General features: G+C 42.4%; 1 protein-coding gene across 8 annotated transcripts in view; it reads left to right on the top strand.

Moving 5' to 3' along the window:
- Positions 1 to 23,035, top strand: part of TLK2 (tousled like kinase 2) — a 43,610-nt gene that overhangs the window by 3,070 nt on the left and 17,505 nt on the right. For 2 of the 8 annotated variants that reach the window (XM_052699491.1, XM_052699492.1), the window contains exons 3-12: positions 913 to 978; positions 7,946 to 8,017; positions 10,225 to 10,294; positions 11,385 to 11,428; positions 12,458 to 12,553; positions 15,255 to 15,422; positions 15,971 to 16,066; positions 18,911 to 19,003; positions 20,358 to 20,468; positions 21,813 to 21,949. In XM_052699491.1, coding sequence (XP_052555451.1) covers positions 913 to 978; positions 7,946 to 8,017; positions 10,225 to 10,294; positions 11,385 to 11,428; positions 12,458 to 12,553; positions 15,255 to 15,422; positions 15,971 to 16,066; positions 18,911 to 19,003; positions 20,358 to 20,468; positions 21,813 to 21,949 — 953 coding nt within the window. The remainder of the gene's footprint in view (positions 1 to 912; positions 979 to 7,945; positions 8,018 to 10,224; positions 10,295 to 11,384; positions 11,429 to 12,457; positions 12,554 to 15,254; positions 15,423 to 15,970; positions 16,067 to 18,910; positions 19,004 to 20,357; positions 20,469 to 21,812; positions 21,950 to 23,035) is intronic. The other 6 variants (XM_052699494.1, XM_052699495.1, XM_052699489.1 and 3 more) reach the window with 5 other exon arrangements.

The raw sequence follows: 23,035 nt of genomic DNA, 5'->3' as shown, positions 1-23,035 counted from the left end.
GCTTCTTAGCATTGTTTTGGAAAGAAACTTTGTAGATCTGCATTAGAAAAAACTGATAGTAAACCAGAGCTTTAAATTGGTTTAGTTTGAGTGCATACTTTTTCTTTATGTACTTCAGCCGGAACTCAGACAAGGTTAAGTCTTGGAAGAGAGCATGAAGAAGTAAAAGATCCAGTTTTGAAGCAGTGTAGTGAGGGTGATTAACACTGAAGTCATTAACGAGAAACTTTCAGTTACTGAAGTAGGAATGTGGGCTTTTTTGATCTTTTTCCCACTCTTAAGACTTCTGATCTCAGGGCTTTTACAAGTTTATGCTCTGTAATGTAGTTATGATCTTGAAGGATGTTTTATACAACGTTACAACTTTTAATGTACTTTCTCATCTGTTCTTGCTTCTTCCTCCCAGTGTAGGTAGAGTATAAATAAAGTCAAACAACTTTCTTAAGACTTAAAATCACAGAGACTGCCTTTGTTTAAAAGAGTGCCAACATACTCAGTGCTCTTGAAAAACGTTAGGAACTGCTCCTTTTAAAGGAATAACTTTTAAAGGATATAGGAAAGCAAGGCTAAATTATTTTCTGTGTGTCTAGTCTGGAAGCAGTTTGCACCCTTACTTTGTTCAGGTGAATGTTAACAAATCATTCTGTTACTAAAACAAATCCAAGTGATAAGTCCTCATTTCTTGGAGAGCACGCTTTAAGCAAAGCTCTTTGCCGGGTGTTTTGCCCTGTTACTGTGCAGTGTTACCTCGTGTTGGTCAGTAAACTGTTAAAGTGCATTACACAATATATATTGATATACTTGCTAATTTGCAATAGATCAGCCAACCGTTGATATGAATTAGCATGACTCTACTATGTTGCAGCAAGTCTTGGTTGCAATATTAATCTCAGATACTACATTCCCTCCCAGGTTGGTGCTTCAAATTCCCTCCCTACCCCCCCAAGTCTCCGTCCGTCATGCTCCGCACTGGCATTGGTAGGTCACTGTCTTCAAGGGAATGTGTTGGGAAAGCTGTGATACAATTTGTGTGATTCAACTGAGATTTGTAGCCCTCTCCAATTAAATGTTGAAGGAAAGCTACCTAGAGTAAATTAGTGCCATCTAGTGGGACTGGGACTGGCGCATCCTCCTGGGATAGAGGTATTCTGTTGCTGTTTATTGCATAAAAGGAAGAAATGTCCTCTTAGATGCTCTCCTATTGGGTAAATGCAGCAGGCAGTTGCAGCTCTGAGCTTCCTGCCTTCCATTGCCTTGTTGTGCTGCTTAGTATGCTCAGTTACGTTTCTTTAATGTTGGAAAGTACAGGGTATGTTTTGAGCCTGCATAAAACTGACATGCTAGTTGGCATCTTTCATGGAACAGCAGCTTTGAAAACTATTTTTCCTTCTTGTTTGCAATCAAAGAAATATCTGCATGCAATTCTAAGTAAACTGGTTAAGAATAAGTTTTTGGTCTAGAAACTAGGAAAAAAAAATACTCCTAGCCATCAGGATTCTGTGAGTGCCTTCCAGTAACAGTAGTAGAGCACAGAAATCCTAAACTGTTCTGGAAGCAGCTGAGGGCTGTCACCTCCCGTGGTGGCTGAAGGCACAACCCAATGGCTGAGGTCGTTTGCAGTCCTAAATGCCACAAAATTCTGTTGCAAGACCGTGATGAATTTTCTTAGTAGTTGGAGAATATACTTCTCTAGAAGCTTGGAGTTAACACATGGAATTTATGAGCAAGGGATGTTTCTAGGCAACTGTGATAGTCCTTGTGGTGCATCCAGGTCACCAGATATCTAAAGCATCGCCAGCTTTCTGAAGCTCTCTATTCCTGCCATATGGTGAAGTGCCATTCTCCCCCAGATTCACAGAGCAAGTCCTTGAATTAACATGTGACTGTCTGACATCTGCAAGTATTCTTGTTTATCTGGCTCTAGTTTGTGTTTATGTACATAGGGGAAATTCAAGCATGTTCACTGGAGATATTATTCTGGCTAGTCATCTTGGGCATCTTCCTTGGGTCAGGAGATATAGAAAGCAAAAGAGTTTGTTTCTGGAGATGGCATCCTTTGGTTTTGTCTGTTAAGGTACCAGATGGGTTAGCTCACAGGAATGGGTGTCATTTTCAGAGGCTTCTGCTGGATGAGGGTTGGAATAGGTAGTTGTGATGGGTGAATTTGTGTGCATAGTTCAGGCTTAGCCAGGCTGGATCATGTCTGCATTGTGGGTGTTTGCTGCAAGTTGATAGTTAAATGGTCTTTAAACTGAACTGTGTGCAGCACTTTGCTGTAACAAACACAGAAAGACTCAGTATTTCTAGAGGGTGACTGGCTCTGTTTTTGTGTAAGACAAGCATTGGTCATGGTGGCAGCTACTGCTCCCTTTCCTCTCTCTTTGAGGTATCACAAAGAGGAAAATGAAAATAACCTGAAGAGTGTCACTGACGTTGCAGAACATCTGCCTCCAAAAAGAGAACAGCTCAGAAAAAAGAACAGCTTTTTTTTGTGTGTGGCTTGTTTTTATCCTTTCTCTGATGCTGCAGGATAGAAAGTCTCAATCAGTTCAATAACTAGCAGTTGTGTAGTCTGCTTGGCAATGTTTTTAGCAACACAAGTTACCAAGCTGAGAATTAACACACGAGCAGAATTGTTTTCTTTGGAGGGAAGCAGAGCTGCACGCTAGTAGTCCCTGACAGGTGTCACATGCCACCAGAGGAACTAATTAATAAGAGTTTTGAACCTTTGATATAAATTTATCAGCTACTGCAGAAAGTGCCAGGAGTTGGTGCCAGATAGCTGCAAACTGTTTGGATGTTTCTTTGGGCAGTGTTCTTTATTTCTAATGCGTTGTCTAGCTGCTGGAGTTCAGAAACAGTTACCAGATCTCAGTTCTGCTCCTGCCCCTGAATTGAGGTTCGGGTTGAGTTGTGTGATGTTTCTGTCCAACTTGCTGTCAGTAAAATAATAGTCTTTTTTTCTAAGAGAACTCTTGAGGCATAATGGGGCTCAAGCAAATCCTGTTACAAATTTGTTTACCTATCATATGCAAGGCAGGGTAGCTGTGCACAGCCAATGGTAGCTTAACTTCTCATGGCAGAAAGAAAAACCTGTGGCATATGGGGTGAAATGGGGACTTCGTTATTGGCCATAATGTTGGTTAACATTGAGCTTTTCTAGAAGCAGGCTTTAATTCTCACACTTTAGAGATTCTCAAAATGAGATGAAAATGTTTCCTAAACCTGGCCCATGGATTAGAATGACTGGAAAAGCATTTCTCTTTGGTGTAAGCCTGTGGAGTCAGCAGTAACTTGTAGTGGGACAAAGGACTGACTTTTTCCCTTTGAAATCTCTTGATTTGCTGCAGAATTCAGAATAATTTGGGCTGCATTGGCCTGAGGTAGTGAAGCAGATCTCCGCCACTGAGTTAGCAAGAGAGTTTTGCAACGCACGTAACTCCACATGTGAGACTCCAGCTAGGCAGCTTGGATTCCTAGAGCTCTCTTCCAGTATGAGGAGTTGCAGAACACAAAATGGAGGCTGCTCAACGGAAGAGGCGCAGACGAGCCTGGAGCATCGTGTCTGGGAGCTTGGAGAGGCTGGGGAGTCATGCGAGGCAGTGTGTAGGCTTGAACAGGAGGTAGGTAAGGGAGGCCTGAGTCAGACTAACTGTGTTACAGGAGATGCAATGGGATCTATTATCAGGCTGAGTTGTTTCTATTGAAACTTCAGCCACTGTGCCTCGTTTGTGGCATTCCCAGGGCTCTTGCAAAGGGAGAAATGACTAACTGAGTAGCTTGTGTAAGTGGACAGGTTTTCAATTCTCGCCTTTGAGTGGGAGTCTTGAAAGGGCCTGCTGCTCCTGCATCCAGTTCTCAACATGGAGGTTTTATTGTGCACAGGTAGGCCACTTAGAGCAGTTGAAAGGTGAATCACAAGGGAAGAGAGCATGCCAGCTTATCTCAGAAAAATTCCTCACTGAGGAGGAAGTGCGTGCTGTTCTTTTGCTTGTCATTTGGGTACACACCATAAGAACTGTTAGCTTCTTTCAGGTGACCCACGTATTTCAAATGTTTGCTGAGCCCCATCGCCATTTCCCTTGCTGGGGTATGGTGGGTGACTGGGCTGAAAGTGAGAGCAGAGCAGTGCACTGTTATCCCAAAGCAGACTTGCTAGAAAAGCCTGATGCCACTGCAGGTGATTCAAGAAACAAAACTCATAAGCCCTTCCAGTGTGAACTTGTGCAAGTTTACTCTCTCCTACTGCTTTCCGAGCTTTATTCTGGTGTCAGTACTCTTTGCCATTGCTTACTTACTTTTTCCCAAAATTCAGGTTCATTCCTTTAATTCTTTTTGTGTCATGACCACTTAAAATGGAACGCTAAATTAAGTACTGAACATTTATCCAGTGTCAGATGCTGAGTTAAATATAAACAGCCAGGAATGATAAAACATAAATTTGAAGATTTTTTTAGTGTGCACACGCGCTCCCTCACTGTTAACTAAAGGGCAGACACTCAGATGTATAGTTTCTCATATCCATTGCCTAAACCTGTTGCTTTAAGTAGTTGATAACATGAGGTTGTGTGTGAAAGTAGGTATGTAGCTGGAGGATCATGAAAACTGTCTTCTTCCTCTTGCATAAGTATGAGAGAAGAGCAGTAGCAGTGAGTGCTCCTTAAACATCCCAGGTACAGCATCTTCATTGCTGCAAGTGCAGCACATCCTAACGAGCACTCTGTGTTTTTGTAGTCTGAATACCTCAGAACAAGTGGGTTTTTTTGCTAAGTTTGACGTGAACAAGATGCTTTAGCTTCTTGCCTGTAAGACAGGCCTGATGCTTTGCTGTAAAAGAAATAGAAGCTGTAGGCCTACTTGAGGGCAGTCAAGGGAAGCAAAAACTCATTCGGTGGAATTAGGTCAAAAATTGTCTGCAAAGGATTTTGCATTTGTTCACAAAATCAGTAAACGTGACAGTGAACTTGCAGATACTTACAAACAGCTCTCAAACTTTGCTTTCCTGATTCTGTGATAAAGTACTCAGTTCCTTTTCACCATTTATGTTCCTTTGTTGAATTCAATTTTATGATGCTGTCAGTGTAGTTTCTAGGGGATGTTCTACAGTAATGGGAGAATCTGTGATCAGAATGGAATTGCTCTTCTGTTGATGGCAAAAAAGTGTTTCATTCCAACTCCTCTAGAGCAGTAGGTTGCACATGTGAAATAGTACAGATAGCTGTCCTCTGGAGGGGGAAAACCATTAGGGATTTTGTATTAGGCATTTCTGGAGGCTGCTTGCATTCCAGATCTTAATATTCCATTGGGAGGGTGGATGGTGATAGGACAAGGGGAATGGTTTTAAAGTGAGGCTGGGGAGGTTTGGATTGGATGTTAGGAGGAAGCTTTTTCACACAGAGGGTGGTGAGGCACTGGCACAGGTTGCCCAAGGAGGCTGTGGATGCCCCATCCCTGCAGGCATTCAAGGCCAGGCTGGATGTGGCTCTGGGCAGCCTGGGCTGCTGGTTGGTGACCTGCACAGAGCAGGGGGTTGCCAGATGAGCATTGTGGTCCTTTTCCACCCAGGCCATTCTGTGATGCTATGATTGCATGAGTTTCAACCTGGATTTCTGAAAAGTCTTGGGTTGTTTCTCACTACGGATGCCTTCATCAGCTTATTATTACAGGTTAGAGTGCAGTGCAGCCCGACCCCACGGAGAACATCCGTTCAACCGCAGTGTTCCTGAAAAGCTCAAATGTGGCATTTCGGGAGCAGCTGTTCTTGTCATTTGCTGTCCGTGTGCAAAATGGAGGCAAGGAAATTGAAGCAAATGTGGGAACAACTTTCACTTTCATCTTCATGATGTCACAGCCCCAACCTGTCTGTCTGAGACCAGCGAGTGCTAATGAGCTGAGATGCTTCTGTTCTTATCAAGCCTTCATGCTCGCGCAGAAGGTTGACGTTTCAGCCATGCTGCTCAGGTTTGATTTCATGAGAGAAAGTGAAGTATTGTAGAGGGACAGCATTTGTGTAGTTTGTAAACAGTGTTTTTACATGGGTGAGAAGGCTTTCTATCACGTTTGCCATAAGATGTTACTTATATCACTGAGAGCACAAATGTGCTTAAGGTTAGTGTTGGTACTTCTGTTAAGTCCTGTTGGCCAAGAAGTAAATGGCCAGGACAGCCAAGAGTTCTAACAGTAAGATCCATGCCCCGTGACAGTGGGAAGGATTGGGGATGGGGCAGTGTGGAAAGCTTGGTTGTTAGTATAGGGCACAATGAAACGTTAAGCTTTGTATCAGTGAGGACACAAGGTGAGATGTTCTTTGTGCTAATTGCAAAGTCTTGAGCTCATTGGACAATGAGTTGAAGGGAGTAGGTTCCTGTGCAGCCTAATGTACAGGTCTTCTTTTAGCAGGAGGTTAGGCTAGATGATCTCCAGGGGCCCCCATCCAACCCCCTTAAAGACTATCATCTGCCGTGTTCTGAAGTAATTTGATTGTGAACAAGATTCCTGAACATGGAGCTTCTTGAGTTGTTCAAGTGTAGGTTGCTTGGGTTTGTTTTTCTCATTTCTATTTTTCATTTTTTCTTCGGAGCAGCTAAGCATGTCCTTTAAGGAGAAACAGATTCGCTAGTTAACATTCACAGTGTCACACAGAAAGTAAACAGAACTGTTGCTTTGTGTGGATGCCTGCTTGGAAAAGGGATTCGTAATAGCTAGGTTGTGTCACAAGCTTCATTGTATGGAGGTTGTCTTTCTTATAAGTGGGGAAGGGAGAATTGCTACCCTCAAAAGTAATCTATTGTGGGATCCTTCTGTGGTGCTCAGGCTTCTGCACTAACCCTCCCCTAAGTCTTCTGTTCAAGCATGTAATGAGAAGCGGCTTTGCCTTGAGGAAGGGTTGGTTGGTGGGAAGTGCTTACTGCAAAAATAAGAATGTCAAAATAGAATGAATCTTTGGGAAAAGATGCTCCCAAGTTATTAATGGAGAGATGGCTTTATCGTGTCATTCTTCCTGTTAATGCGTTCCATCAGTAATTGTGGATTTTGTTTTTATATCTTTGTCAAATTTGTCTACATTTCTTGAGTTCGGGCTGTGGGAGGACACTTTTGTGTCAGAGCAATAGGCTAAAACAGTGACTTTGCATGATTCACTTCTCTTTCTTTCTCAAAAACAATTTTGATAGCGATTTTTTAGAAAATAACTTTCCAAAATGCTTGGATACCTAAAGCTGTAGGTGTGTATCCAGCAGAGCCTGCAGAGATGCAGTCAGACTCCTGTAGGTATCTGGATACTGTTTTGATAAAGCTATTCCAGCCTCTTGGGTTTGTGCATCAGCTTGCTGGGAGCGACTGCTCTTCTGGCAGTTCAGCTGTGGGCCCATAAAATAGCCTGGTGAGAGGGATTGTCGTGTGGGTGACAGTTTTACTGCTGTTAACACAACTTGTTCACTTTCTTAGTGGAAAAAAATATACATTAAAAAAAAAAATGAAAGAAAATTTGGTGGTGCTGCCAGCATCTGATACCAGTAATGTATACCTTGCCTCTAAAGTTGTAGCCGAGGCCAAGCAGATGCTTGCCTAAAGACCTGTGCTTTGAACTAATGCTGCTCAACAGATCAGAAGTTTTGTTTCTCGAGCCAGTTAGCTGTCTTAGACCTTTTGAATGCTGCCTTGACTGCTTTGTGACTGTGGTTAAATAGGAATTAAACTGATGCAGAAATAGACATAATTGCAAAAGCCAAATCAGAATACTGAGAAAAAGCTGCCTGGCTTCAGTCTTGTTCCTCATGACTTGTGCAGTTTTGAGTGCACTACCATGTGTATAGATATTTGACCCGCGTTGCTGCTGTATCCACGTGGCTTAGTGCAGCATAGTTTGCCCAGTGATGCAATGTGTGATAGAGTGTATCTGCCTTGTAGGGAAACTTTCTAACTATATTTGCTTGTTTTCCACTAGGGTCCATTAAATAGCGAGTCTTCCAACCAGAGCTTATGCAGCGTGGGTTCTCTCAGTGATAAAGAACTGGAGGTAAGCAGGCACAAACCCAAACAGTCATCCAGCTTGAGTTAAACACGATTGGATTGAAAAAGTAGAAGGAATTTTATGGGAACAAGCACAGCCTTCGGACCACGCTGTGAAACAACCCTTCTTGAAGCTTCCCACTGCAACACATTTTACCCAACCCCCCCAAAAAAAACACAACATTCATAAAACTCAGCTTATGAAATTGTTTTCAGCTGCATTGTGATTTGTTTGTGGGTTTTGGATAAAGTTTTGGCCAAACAAAAAGCCAGAGAGCATTAATGGAAAAGTTTGCCTTACCTATCAAAAATGTGGATTTGCAAAAGTCTCTACAGAGCTGAGTGTTCTCATGAACCACTCTGTAGAATTGTGGGGAGGTGAAAATTGATCCTTTGTCCCCATTTAAACTCACTGCTTTAGTGTCAGCTATTTCTAAGCACTTGCTAAAGCAGCAGTAAAATGAACTGCAGAGTTAATTTTTTTTTTGTTTTAAAATCGCACCTTCAAATAACAGTGTCTCAAATTAAAGGCCATTTTCTTATGGCTTTAAAGCTCTTTCCACCCAATTACCAGGTAAGTTGTGGGCCATATTTCCTTCTATTATGTAGCATTACTGATGTGAGGTATCTGGTGAAGCTAAGTCATTCAAGAACAAAGTATCTGCAAGTACAGCTGAGAGTGAAAGATTGAGCATTATGTCTTATTTTACTTGATTTTTGATCAGCCTGTGTGGAGTGATTTAAATTGACCAAGCTTACATAATCAAATCTTCCATTCCTGGCTTTTCAGTCTATAAAAGATAATGTTGTGTGTAATTTTGGTTATATAAATGTACTTGAGTGGAAAAACAACTGAAACTGACTCTCATTAATATGCCTAGAATTCCACGGAGGCTGTAATGTGGGGCTGGTGTTGTTACAGTCACTCCAGCATGAGTTGCTCTTCGCTCAGCACTGAGGAGGCTTTTTCATTCACTGGTACACATGCTGGAGCTGGTGCAGCAACTCTCTCGATTGTTACAGAGGTTTTTTTAGCCTCTCAATTTTAAAAAGTGCTTTGCAGTCACAGTGGCCACCTCAGTCTTAACAACCCTTCCATCATCTTACCAAGATAACATGACAGCGATGGCCTGGTTGGTGATGTGGGACCAAAGGTGTCCAGCATCTGCTGGGGACGCAGCCAGGTTTGGGTTCTGGCTGTGTCAGCTTTATCCTTTTCATCCTATTAAAGGAGGTAGATTGATTTCTGTGCTTACTGTGAGCAAGTCCTTTGGCAGAGGTCTTAAACAGGGTACTTTGGACTTTGGTTTCCAAAGAGCACGAAGCTTAGGTTTACCACAAACTTTCTGCCCATGCCTTTCCCTCCCCCAGTGTTGTTTTGCACGCTGTGGTTTTCCTCTTGCCCCTGGGCTGCAGCTTTGCAGTGACTGAAGCGATTGCAAAGCCTATAGCTTGGAAATCATTTGGGACTCTTTAGGATGGGTAAGAGATTCTTTTGCTAATGACACGGTGATGCAAATGACAAGACATCTCTCTTTCCAGCAGCCTCGGTGAGCTGTTTCCAGTGCTGTTTCCTCATGATCTCAGCAGGGTTGGCCACATACGTGTCTCTGGTGACACAGAATGCACCATGCCAGAGTCCCTTTTTGCTCTCACCTTATGAGAACAGATGCAAAACAAACCGAATCCAGATGAAGTGCTGCATCTGTGTCAGCTTTCTCCTGGCTGCCATCTCAGGGAACTCTGCCTTTGTTTGTGCAAGGTTGCAGATGTGCACCAATGGATGGCACAGTTCTGACAGCCGTGTGCAAACAGCTTCAGGAAGATGAACTGTCCTGTCCTCAGTCACCCTGCATCCCTTGTGCCAGTTCTGCAGTCATCCTCAAATGGTTTACACAGATTGTTTTATTTTTACCTTTTTTATGTGAACTTGTTCTGCTAACTGTGAGGCTGGCATATTGCAACTAAAAAGAGGGGGGAGGGGAGAGGAAATTAACCTAATTTCTAACCAAGTTCTGTCCATTTTGCAGTGCTTGTATCCAAAGGTAGCAGCTCTTTGAGAGCTATTGTTTCTTTAAGTACCAGCAGTAGAAGCAAATGCACCAGAGAAATGAAATGGCCACTGGGGATGTGGAGCAGATTATTGTGTTTTGGCATTTTCTTTAAACTTTGGAATAACTGCAGAAATGTTAATTTTCAAGTATTGTTTAACAGACTCCTGAGAAAAAACAGAATGACCAGCGGAATAGAAAAAGGAAAGCAGAAGCGTATGAGACCAGTCAAGGTAATCCATTTTCCTGACCCAGCTGTAGGATTTCTGAATGGTTGATGATTTGTGTGCGTTTGGCACAGTGTCTTAGGAAACTAATGGCTCTTCTCAAGGGTGTGTGTCAGGCAGCTTGCTGTGAACTGCTCCGTGATGGTGTAGTTCTCTTCTGGGAACCTTGTTCTCCCTACTGGCAGGAAAACACTCATCTTCAGCTGATTTACCCAAATGATTAGAGTTTTTGGGGCAGACTGCCCAAAGGCTTAATATGGCATCTCTGCAGTGTCGTTCTGGTCCCATGTCACTATGCATACTGCAGCCAGGCTTCAAAATACAGGATGTACTCTCTCTTGCCTATTTGAGACGTATGCCTGCTTTGTTAAAGGAGGTTCTCGCCATAACAAATAGGGAACAAACTGTACTTGAGAATAAAGCAGACAGTGCTGACTCAAAGTACTGAGAAGAACCAGAGTGTTTTGGTCCAAGTTCGGATTTCCTATGGGGCACAGGGGCAGATTTATTTCTTTTATTCTTCAAAAGAAAGTACTGAGGATTGCATTGACAGAATGGCTTTGATAACACTACAGTAAGAGAGAAGGGCTAATTTTTAATGAAGTGCTATTAAGCCACTGCTAGTTTTTTCTCTAACTTTTACAGGGATGCTTGTGAGAAATCTAATGTGCAGTAATTTATGTGAAGGTGATGGAGTAAAGTAGAGGTAAAAGTACCCTTTGCTCTGCCCTCATCTTGAAGGAAAGTTTGGAGAACTGTTGAGTGTCCAGCGAGGTTTCGTGTTTTTTAAGTCCTTCAGCAAGTACAAATGATGTTTGATTAGATTTGACGTGTTTGGAATTGAGAGTTAATTGAATTGTCAACTCTAAACCCTCCCAGCAGCCACACAGAGCTGTAACCCTGGGGCAGTCTTTTGTTCTTTAGAAGCTTCTGTTATGGTCATTGTTGCACCTAAAGAAGTACAGGGAAAGGAGTGTTGAAGTACAGGAGTAGTTTTCAGAAAACTATTTCATAATTTCTGTTCTTAGTGTGTGTTTGTGTGTATATATATATATATATAAACTCTTTGATTTTCATTCTTCATTTTTCCTTGTAGGAAAAGGCACTCCTAGAGGACATAAAATTAGTGACTATTTTGAGGTAAGTATCTTTACATAGATTGAGAAATCTGATTGAATTCGTGTTGTGTGTAATCAGCAGATGGAGGTCTGTAACGTGACTGCTGTTACTGATCTGTCCTATTAAATAATAGTTTGGAGTCATTGATTGATAATGTTAACCTGATGCATCCAACTGTGGTTGGGTGGGGGATGTGAGATTTTTTGGAAGCTGTTTTTTAAATTCTCTTTGAACAACTGATGAAGCAGATTTGGTTTTTATTTTAAAGAGCGGTCGTGTAAATGTAGGCCTGGCACCTGGATCTTGGGTGAGGATATTTGTGCTCTTAGCATGCAATCCTACTTGAATACAAGGTCCTGTGCAAAGGAACCTACCTGCCTCCTCCCACACCCCCACCCCCCCAGCCCCACAAGTTTCTTCTTTATTTTACTCATTAGCTTGGAGTCAGAAATCAACTGTTTATTAGTGCTCATTTCTTTCCTGGTTTAAGTTTTTGAGAAGTGAGCTGTATTGGTGGTTGGTGGCCCTGCCTATGGCAGAGGGGTTGGAACTTGATGATCCTTGGGGTGCCTTCCAACCCAAGCCATTCTGTGATTCCATGATTGTGCAGTGCAGAACAGTTCCTGTACCAGTTGCCCAGCTGCTTACGTATCTCATCTTCCACAGCAGCTGGCACGAATGCTTCCGTGGTGCACAGTTAGACACACCTCCTCAATTCAGAGAATTGAATTCCTAATTCCGCACAGTAAATAATTAGTGTACAGCCGAGCATTAGCGACGAGCTGCCTTATGTCTTTTGTCTTAAAATGAGAAATGTACCCAGTGCAAATGTAAATGTTTGTCTGAAGCACGAACTTTCGCTGTTATTTTTGACAACAACGCATGAAATTTTAAAGTTTTCCTCCCAGCTTATCTTGGGTTTGTTTAAATGAGTCCCAGGAGCCTGTGTGGCTTCATCTTTAATATCACGTTGCTTCTTTCTCTGTTAAATGTACTGAAGTACAGCATCTCTGTGGAATGACTGATGATCAAATCTGTTGCTTTGGTCAGTTTGCTGGGGGAAGCGGCCCAGGAACCAGTCCTGGTAGAAGTGTGCCACCAGTTGCCAGATCATCACCGCAGCATTCCTTATCCAACCCCTTACCAGTAAGTGTTCTCCTGGGGATGGTGTGGGTGGCACATTGCTTCTGTTGGTGGCCGTGCTTCAGGCAGGTGATGATAAAATGTTCTGAACGGGAAGGAAGGGTCTCTTGGTAAGTGGTTTCTTGGTCTTTAATCACTTCTCTTTGTGGTTTTTTTTTTTGCATTGTGTTGTTGTGCTTTATTGTTTTGTTTTTTTATAGCTGAAACTGGGTTTGGGCAGCAAAGCTGAATGTTTAGGATCCTGCAGCAGTTGTTAGTCCAGTTGCAAATGATGTCACTATCTGAGCTTAAAGCATCACAATCTGTTTTTTTACATGCTGTGTGGATACAGATGGCTTGCTGTCCTTAAGAAAAGAAGGAACTGGTTTAATTGCTGTTACCTTGCACTCTAGTGTGGCTCATGAACTTCTACAAGAAGTTGGGAGCATCATGTATGCTTATGTAGCACCAGTACAGTGATATTTCTGATCTTGATTTCACTCTTTGGGTCTAAGGAAAGATGTGCATACCATCATAATATTGGGAAAATCTTTTCCTTCTGTCTGTGCATGAGCCTTGTGAGGAGCATTCGCGAAAGCTTGCAAAGAGATGTGTATACAAGCACATCTGTTGGTGTTTTTTGTTTAAATAATTCAATTTTGCTGTCTGAGCATTTCTGCACAATCTGAACATGAAGGAGTAACCAGTATTTTAAGCTGCTTTTGCACAAGCTAAAGAAATTTCTTTCAACTAGCAAAGCAGCATTCAGAGGCAGCGGTATTTGATCTCTAGTTTTGAACGTTGCCATCACCCTTCTTTAAAATGTTTCAGTATTTGTTGAGTGTCACAGAAGCACAGAGCACTATGGGAAAGGTTCGTACCCCGAAAACCAAATGCACAGACTTCACTGGTTGCATTATTCTGCAGAGACCTTTGCACATTTCATGAATGTGTACTGAACTAAATCCCAGCACTGAATTCAATACATGTTACTAGATACTGAAACTCTGCAGTGCTGCTTTAAGGGTGAGCTTCAGTTGTGCTTCTAGGTGTCTTGAATGACTATAAGTACAAAATGTATCTATGATTGATCATCCTTGTCTTATTAATTCACTAATACTCCTCCTTAAAAAGGAATTAATGAAAGAAAGAATACCTCCATAAGTAGGGAGAGCTCTTTGTTCCAACCTACAGGTGTTTATAATGGGACTACATGAGTCTTCCTTTGCTTTTCTTCTCTGCTTGTGTATATTGAGTAGGTAAAAGGTTGAGCAAAACATTTCTCATGTGGTGAAGGCTGATGGTACAGTTAGTTTGGGCTAGGTCAGTTTGTCTCTCTGCTTGAGCAGGTGCTCTTTGTGGTTCTTATCTTCTCTTCTTTACTCTTGCAGCTAAACTTGCAATGTTTGCATATTCATAACAAACTATTATGTGCATTTGCAAGATCTATCATCTTCTTACAAACTGAATACCAACAGCTTGAGCTAAGCCCCAAAAGTGGGGGGGATGAGTGGAAACTGGAGGAGATGGAATATCTTATCCATTGCAGATGTCAGTGTGGTCTAGGAAGAGAGCGGAGTGTTAAAATGTCTTTCACAGGGAGACAAACCTGTGAGTTAATGTATGCTGTTCTGGAAATTGTCTGCAGTGAGGACTTGCACAGGAATTGTAATGGCATCAGGTTGTTGCTTCTTGTCTTCAAATCTCTTGACTGCTTTAAATTGCCTTGCTTCTCCTTTGATCAGAAGAATGATGTGCAGGTCTTCAGCCTCTTGCAAGGTCGCTCTCATATGCAGATGTTCCACTGAGGGAAGAAAGCTCTTGACATCTGTAATGTTAGGCAGAAAACATGCTGCAGGTTGCAGTTTGGGTTTTAAGAGAAACTAGAGCCTGACCTGACTTCTTGCTTTCTCTGTGCTGTATGCCTGGCCTGGAGTTGTGGCTTGGAATGACTTAGATGAGTGCTACCCAGGCTGCCAAGTCTCAGTGGTCATGGGCTGGCTTTTGAAGTCTGAGTGCTGTAATCAACATGGCTCAGATAACTCTTGTTCTTACTGAACCCCATTTCTGGATCACCTTTGGAAAACGAGTCCACTGTATAAGAAGGAAGCTGGCCCTTACAGATGCTCTGCATCTTTGTGAAGAATGTTAGGGAATATGTTAGTGCTTTGCTTATCTCACAAGTGGTTTATCCCTGCCTTAATGACAGAAACGAGGCTACTTGATATCTGGATCTTGGATGTGGTTAGGTCGCTGCATTTAGCAGTTACGACTTGGTTTACTTCACTGGGGCAGCCAATTTATGATGACAACTGACTGTGTTAAAATGAGTCCTTAATAAACAAAGTATTGTAACTTCAAGCAGAGTTACACTGTACTGTGACTTCTGCATCTCTGACCTGTATTACCCCACTGGCTCCAAAATATTTTCAAAGGAAGGGGGTGTGTCAACTGACAAGGAATTCTGTCCTGTGTGTCCATTTGTTATTGTGTTAAATTGCTAACTTCACCTCCTTTTTGATGTCTGACATTGGAACAAACGTTCTGGGAATCCAGTTGGAACGATGAGAACCTCACCGTGCTGCCTGCCCATTCCTGAGCAGCTGCTTCACTGACAACAGTTTTGGCAGAGTCAGAGAATCAGTTTAAAAAAAAAAAAATAATAAATTTAAAAAGAAAAAAAAAAGGAAAAAAGTTTATTGTCTCTTTTTTGACTGTGTTACAGCGGCGAGTGGAGCAGCCGCTGTATGGGGTAGACGGCAGCACAGCAAAGGAACCGCAGGAGGATCACTCTGCTCTGCCAACGCTGATGTCGGTGATGCTGGCGAAACAGCGGCTAGAGAATGAGCAGCTGGCACAGAGGGGAGGTGGCCTCTGCTTTACTTTTGTCTCGGTGAGCAGCTCTGAAAGGACTTGAATGCCAGGGGATGTTTCTAGTTAAGGGATGGGGCATTTGAAGGAGCTCAAGTGCAGCCTGGTTTGTTGATGACCAAGTCTACCATCTTCTGGTAAGTTCTTCTTCCTTGTGAAGAGTTCCAGGTCCCAGGCTTTGCTTGTTAATAAAATGAGTTGAGTTTTAAGTTAACAATTTAAAAGTCTTACGTAGATGGAAACAGCAGTGCGAGTGCCTGCTTGACTGTGAAAATCAAAAAGAATGGAGTACAGCCTTGCTTTTAGAAGTGTAAATTTTGGGCTAGCTTAATCTCAGCTGACATGAGTTACACTAGGTTTTTTAAAAGCTTTGTCTTTTAGCAGGTTGGGCCAGACTTCTTCAGAGCAGCTGATTCTCTTGTGTTAATGAACTAGAGCATTCTTAAACCTTAACATAAAAGTATGGTACCCAGGCCAGATTACACCTCCCATGTAAAGATAAGTGTATCTGCATGGGCACCAGCAGTCATGTTGAGGAGCATATAACAATACCCTGACTTTCTTTTGCAGGCCCAGCAAGGCAGCCCATCTTCTACGGGATCAGGGAACACTGAGCATTCCTGCACTTCCCAAAAACAGATTTCCATCCAGCACAAACAGTCACAGGTATAGCTTACCAGATGATACATCTCTTGGATACGAGATTTAAACTTGGTGTAGCTTGTCTTCTACACCACTTGAAATAGACTCAATGTCAAAAGAACTGGTAGTACCGACTTAGTCTTTAACTGTACTGATTAAAGGTGAATCACACTGAACTTTGTTCTTTATCCTGTAAAAGGATACTTCTCAGCTGTTGCTACTGGAGTTTGCTTCATATGTTCCTGAGGCTTTTCTGTGTCAGTATTGTGGCCAGTTTTTCAACTGCATGAGAACACGCTCAGGGGAGGAATAGCTGTGTCTTGCCCTGTCCGTTTCAGTTGTGTTGTATCTTCAATGTTCTTCCTCTCCTTATTAGTGAATACATGAAGTAAATTGTACTTACGGATACCTCTATTTGAGTGCTGTCAATCATGGGTGCATCCACACTGATTACACAAATACCCACAGCCTAGCTGCAAGTTCTTTGTCCTCTGCAGTTGTTGAGTACACCTGTGACCTCGTTTGCCCTGAGAAGGTGAGACGTGATGTCTTCTTGAAGGTGCTTCTCAACAAGTTCAATGAGCTGGAGTCAAGAAGAGGAATAGCTGTTTTATTTGTGCCAGTCTTGTGATTCCTTTTATAATCTGTTAAGATTCTTCTTGTGGCGTTGCAGCAAGATTTACTTCTAGCTGTGTCATCTTCCTCTGTTGCATAGCAGGACATTAAGCTTTACCTACAGTGCATCTTGCTCGTTTGTTCTTCATGCCTTCTCTTAATCTTTTGATTTTCATCTCTGATTACTCCATGAGTGACCCTTCCCTCCAGTGATTTCTAAGCAGTCGGTTTTGTGTCAGTCATTTTCACACATCGGTTTGTGTCAGATAGTTTCACTGCTGGGGCAAGTTCATTCTCCATTTCCCCAGCAGGTGGTACAAGTTCTTTGTGCATGAAGAATTACTGGGGATGCTAACTAGCTAACATCTCTGAGACCTGTCGTGTCGCTGGGGTCAGCTCTGTTGTCTGTATTGTTAAAATGCTGGTCTGTGAAGATCCCTGCGTCTTGCTTGTGATAGAATGATGCCAAGGCTCAAGTACCTGCCAGAGAGGCTTTTCAGATGTCAGCCTCTGCTATCCCGACATCGCTGCCTGAAATAGTGGTACCAGCTGTAGCGAGCAAGATATTCTTATCTCCTGTGCTCAACAAGCCAGCAGCATCCATCTTCGCTAAGAAGGGAGATGTGTTAGCTTAGCATGCTTTGTGCCAGCACTCAGCTTCCTTGTATTTTCCAGAGATGCAGATGTAGTAGATGCTTAAGGCAAAAAATCTGTAAAGATGCTTGCCTGTGCGATGAGAATATTGTACATTTTTATGTTTTCTCAAACTATTTGAGGTTGATAGATGGGGAAAATAAAACACTCAGAGATTTCCAGCTTGAATTTCTTGGCAATGCCAAAAGCAAGGGAGTATGAGCATAATTTCCCAAGCATTTTCCATCAGTGCAAGGGCTTCCAAGTTCTCTGAGGCAAGGTGAGTTGTGGTGAAATAAATCACTGTGCATGTAGAAGCATGACATCATCTGACACGGTGCAAGCATGTATGTCTATCTGACAAGTGGATGTAACAGTTACTGAAGAAACTTTTGCTGCTTGGCTGAGTGGATACAGTCTTGAGTTCTCAACAGCCACAGAAGTTTTAGCCTTGCGTGCCTCCTGCAGGCTGTCAGGCAGCATCAATGAAGTGAAGGCAGCAGTGAGGTGACCTGCCCGAGCCTTCTCTGTATCTTGTAGGATTTAGGCTCATCTTGCTTGAGATGCAGTGCTGGCAGGTGTTCATTTTGATCTTTTCCCATACTGGATAGAGAAGCAATAGTGTTCAGTCTACGAAGTTTGTCTCTTGCTTCATGGTGTTAGCTTCCAGGCAAGCCTGGAATTTGGAGAACAGTTATTAAGAACTCTGCAGGTAAGTCTCTGCTAACTCTTCTCAGAATCAGCCGTAAATGTGAAATCTGTGTTTGCAGGCAAGGAACAAGATTCCCTTGAGCTCTTGTTTATTTGGTTTTTTTAGATGTTATGTTCATGTGCATACTGACTTCTTCCCTACCAATTAATTGGAATCTTGAGTTTGAAATATTCTGGTTGCTGCAAAATATAGCATGTCTTTTGTATTTTGTTTATGGATGTAACATATCATTGGGTGAAGGTATTTGATATATGCTGCACCTGGTACAATTTTCCCAACAGATTTCACTCAAAAACAGTAAAGGTTGGGACCCTTCTGGGCAAAAACACATCAGTTTGTTGGAAGGAAAAGCTTGTGCCTAATTACATAAATAATGTCAATCTGTTACATTTTAAAATAAGAACCTGCATTTTTGGCCAAAACTGAAAAAAACCCGAACTCATAGATATTGTCTTTTGTCTGGCCAGTGGTTGTTTGTGGCCATCGATTTGGTATTCCAGCTGAGGGGTGACTTTTAGTGGGTTGGTTTCATTTTTGCCTTGTGCAGGTTGTGTTGTAGTGCAGGAAAGGGTGCTGAGTGTTAGAGACCACTGTGGGCTGGGCAAAATTCAGCTATTAAAACAAAACTGACAGTATGTGGAGGTGGTGGTAGCTTGTTGTGTCTGCATTCTCCAGAGCAGAGCATTAGGCCTTTGTGCTGACTGTCCAAGCCTCCTATGTTGAAACAGCCCATCGTGCAATAAGAGAATGAAGAGTGGAGGACATCCCCTGGCCTGGGAAATGGGAGGGGATTTTGTTCATTCTTAAATCTGTTCGGCTTCAAGAGGGTTATTCTGTGATGAAATGTGCTAACTGTGAAATATCTGCTGTTCTTATTAAATGTGGTTTATGGTGGTTTTCCTCTACAGTCGGACCTCACAATGGAAAAAATATCTGCACTAGAAAACAGTAAGAACTCTGACTTGGAGAAGAAGGAAGGGAGGATAGATGACTTGCTAAGAGTAAGTATTTGAAATGGGACAACTCTTCTAAAAGCTGCTATTTAAAGATCCCAAGAACACCTGTGCCAGCATTTTGTGTACTGACCACTTGCAGAGCCAGCACTCACAAGGGTGAAACGAATCAGTCACCTCTTACTCTCAAAATAATTATCTGGTTTGCACTCTGCTTGGGCCTGCTTGAATCCACAACCAGGGCAGCTGTAACAGCGTGGGTCTGTAGTGCAGAACCATTGTAGCTAAGCTCAGGTTTTTGTCTCCTCAGCAGGGTTGGTCTTTCTTTGATCTTTTGCTCCCTTGTTGTGAGTTTTGTTAGCTAACTTAACATATTTCTCTTCAGAATTATCCCCTTCTAAATGCTGGGGTGCTGCCTGCCTCTTGCTTAGTAGCATGTTCTGCAACCTCTCAGTAGGGAGTTCATTCTGAAATGTTGATTTATGAATCAGCGAGACAAACAGAGGTGAAGAACACATATTTTGGTCAAACCTAGAGAGTAAAGCTGCTCTGTATCATTAGTGCTCTTCAGTAAAAGATGAGATCCTTGATTTAAAGGTATTTTTCTTAACGGAGGAGTTGTAATTGATCTGCCTTTCATCAGCTGGAGGGGCATCTCTTGTGAAGTGCTGGAAAGGATTAGAAAATGCACTAAAAGGAGAAGAGCAAAGACCGTGTGTGTATCTGGTCTCAGTACCTAAAAACTAAGGCATGGTCTTAGAGATGCACATGAAAGCTCATGTGGCCTTGTGGGAAAACAATCCACGGAGCAGGACTTTTACTATCAGAAAATCAGTTAAAATCAGAAGCTGTTGGTTGGAAAAGGGAGAGTTAAATTTAACTTTTTATCAGTGAAAATAGTAGCACATCAGATACCACTGTGCACTGTGGCAGTTTTACTGGGAGAAGTCTATAGCAGGGCGGATGGACAGTAGCTCAGAGGAGAATTTAATTGAAAATGTGAAGTCTGTCCTTTCACTCTGCCAGTATTGTGGCTAAAATGGTGAGGATACTCTAAGGTTGAGTAAGCTGTTCTGAGATAGCTGTGACAAGGTCTCAATTGCTTTAAAAATAAATAATAAAGTCCTTGTGCTTAGTTTCTTTGTACCTTAGTTTTTCATGTGTAAAAGATTGATAACACTTTTATAGGGTGCTGAGGTCTGAATGGGTTAAAAATACAAGAGCTTTGCTTGGATGTTTGGAGAAGAGAAACATGGCCTTTTTGCATTTTTTCTTTTTCCCCTTTATCCTGCCTGCTTTGCTCTCCTTTATCTGATGCCTCAAGCTAGCTTTCTTTCTAGGTGGTGCTCAGCTTGGCTCTCACTGAGTGACTTAAAGGCTTGTCTTCTCTGTTCTCGTTTAGGCCAACTGCGATTTGAGACGGCAGATAGATGAACAACAAAAGATGCTGGAGAAGTACAAGGAGAGGTTGAATAGATGTGTAACGATGAGCAAGAAGCTCCTTATAGAAAAGGTGAGCAGCAGGCTGCAGTCACAGCTGGTGCATTTGAAAGCTTCTCTATCTTTCTTGGCAGTGAAAATCTGCTCCTATTGCTCTGGTGATAAGAGACAACTGGAATTTTGTCTTGAATTGTTTCTCTGCAAATAGGAATGTAATCTGAAGACTGAAAGCATTCAGAATGTTTGGTTATTTTTGAGTCTCAGAGATCTCCCTTGCTTAAGTGAAATAGTCTGAGCTCTAAATGCAGCAGGCATTACTTGCTTTGACACTTGTGTATCTGAAAAGTGCCTTTGTCCAGCAGTTGCTGTACAGGAGCAGTGTCCCATTGTGAAGTGAAATTGCCAGATCTGCTCTGTGACAAGGGCAAGTGATTTAAAACTTTCTTCTTTCAAATGACAGAGCTGGAGATCATTGCTTTGTACAGTACTTAAAATAACATGAAAAAGACTCTGAGAAAGTGCCAAGCTGTTGTTTACAGGCATCCAGCTTGCTTCGCTGTTGAAAGATTTGCAGATTTCCTTTTAGTTCAACAATGTGGGGTTTTGATTCTCTTTCACCTGTTGGCCAATAACACCAATTGTTTGTGGGCACTGGATGGGCACAAATACCTGGGTGCTGGCCAGTGTGGGCAGTCTGTTTGATTTGCTTTTGTCACTGAGCTGATTGTTCTTGGCTGAATGGGACTCCGTTTTCTGGGAGGATTTGTAACTCTGGGCTGTGTTACGTAGACCTGGCGTTCAGATAAGCAGCGTGTAGCTCCAGTGAGGAGCTGTGCTGGTTCATCTTTAATCTTGATTGACTGAATCTTTGCTGTTCTCACCTCAGGCTTTAGAAACTTTCTTTCACTTACTGGAAATACTCTGTGACGGAGACCACCACCGCTCTTTTTCTGTTGGAGTCTTAATTGAGGCTGTCTCTTCTGGGAGTGCTGTTTGGCTAGGATTGAGTTGGCTTATCACTGTATCTTAGTCTTAATGTTGATTTGGGGTGCGTTTTCCTCCTTCGCCTCCTATTAGAGTGAATAAGGGCCTGATGAGAGACGTATCTGAAGTCCAGCTAAGCTGCTGATGCAGAGATAGTTTTAATCCTACTGTTAAATTGAGTTTCAACTGATGATAGAATGGGTGAGCAGCCCAAGCAGTAACGGGAAAGAAAATAGAAAGCTGAAATGCCAGAAAAGAAGCTGTCAGACTGCAGAAGCACCATCAGTAATTTCACCAATAAAGTTCAGCTGGTTTCAAGTAAGCAGTACTGGAACAGAGCAAAAGGTGTCAGGGATTGGAAGTGAGTTTAGACAAGGCCTAACTCTTAGCTGCTAATCTGAGGGTTTTATTTTAACACGTGTTTTGTTTTCAGTCAAAACAGGAGAAGATGGCGTGCAGAGATAAGAGCATGCAGGATCGATTGAGGCTGGGCCACTTCACCACGGTGCGGCACGGGGCGTCCTTCACTGAGCAGTGGACAGATGGCTATGCCTTCCAGAACCTCATCAAGTGAGGACAGTTTTCTTTACCTACAGGAGCAGAAAAGGAGAAACTAAGCAGTTGTGTGTGATGTCTTGCATGTCAAAATGGGAGAACGGTGTGACTGATGCATTAAAGGATCAGACAGGGACTCGGCTACAGACAGCGAGGAACCTTTTAGTGAGAAATATGCTTCCACTTAACTCCAGAGACTTAAAACTGGAGTCAAATTGTTTGAGTTGGCCTCTGGATTGGAAAGAAGCAGGCTGCCCTGTTAGGTGTTCTCAGTGCACCTGTCTGGCTGTGCAATGCATAGAGTGTGGGGAGAGCGAGGCCAGACTCTCATGTGTATCCGGAGTCAATCAATTTGGTTTGCATATCTGCTTATATTCCTCCAGGAAAGTTGCTTATCTTCCCCCCCCTCCTCTCCTCCCCCTTTTCTACCTTTTAACTTTAAAAGGGAAAAAAAAAAAAAAAACTTAAAGAAAATCCATGCTATTTAACTTTTTTTGCCTTTTGGTAACTGTGATCAAAGTAGCTGCAGAAACCTGGAAACGAAGATCAGACACCTTTTTTATGCAGGATATTAATGGAAATATCCAGTAAATTCCCACCTGGCCTCGACCTTTAAGTAGGACTTGGCAAATTAATTGCATAGAGAGAGCTGTGTGTAATCCATTAAAACCATCTAATTTTTCTGTGGTCTGATAGAAGGTGCACATGTTGTTGGGTGCAGATTGTGAGCATGCTAATATTCTCCTTAGTTTGTGCTGTAAGACATGGAAGAAATACTTCTGGAATCCTTACCTGCAATCTCAGTCTGTTTTAAACTGTGAATTAAGCATCTGAATTCACAAGTCATTTAGTTTGTAATTCCACAAATGCTTTTATCACTGTAAAATAACAAGGCAGCTTTACGATAGTCTCCCCTCTGAAACAGAAGGACTCTTTTCTGCGTGAAATTGGGGATGGTGTTAATTATGCTTCAGAAAACTGAGGATAGCTGAACTGTACCCTTACAGCATAGGGATACTTTCTCAGACAGTGCCAGACTTCAGGAACAGTTCAAACAGGAAAGTCTAGGATTTAGAACAGAGTATTCTAGGAAAAAAAGTG

The sequence above is a fragment of the Tympanuchus pallidicinctus genome, unplaced genomic scaffold (genome assembly GCF_026119805.1).
Source record: "Tympanuchus pallidicinctus isolate F22 unplaced genomic scaffold, pur_lepc_1.0 scaffold37, whole genome shotgun sequence".
NCBI lineage: Eukaryota > Metazoa > Chordata > Aves > Galliformes > Phasianidae > Tympanuchus > Tympanuchus pallidicinctus.
The sequence above is the reverse complement of the archived record's forward strand: the minus strand, read 5'-3'. Positions and strand labels throughout refer to the sequence as shown.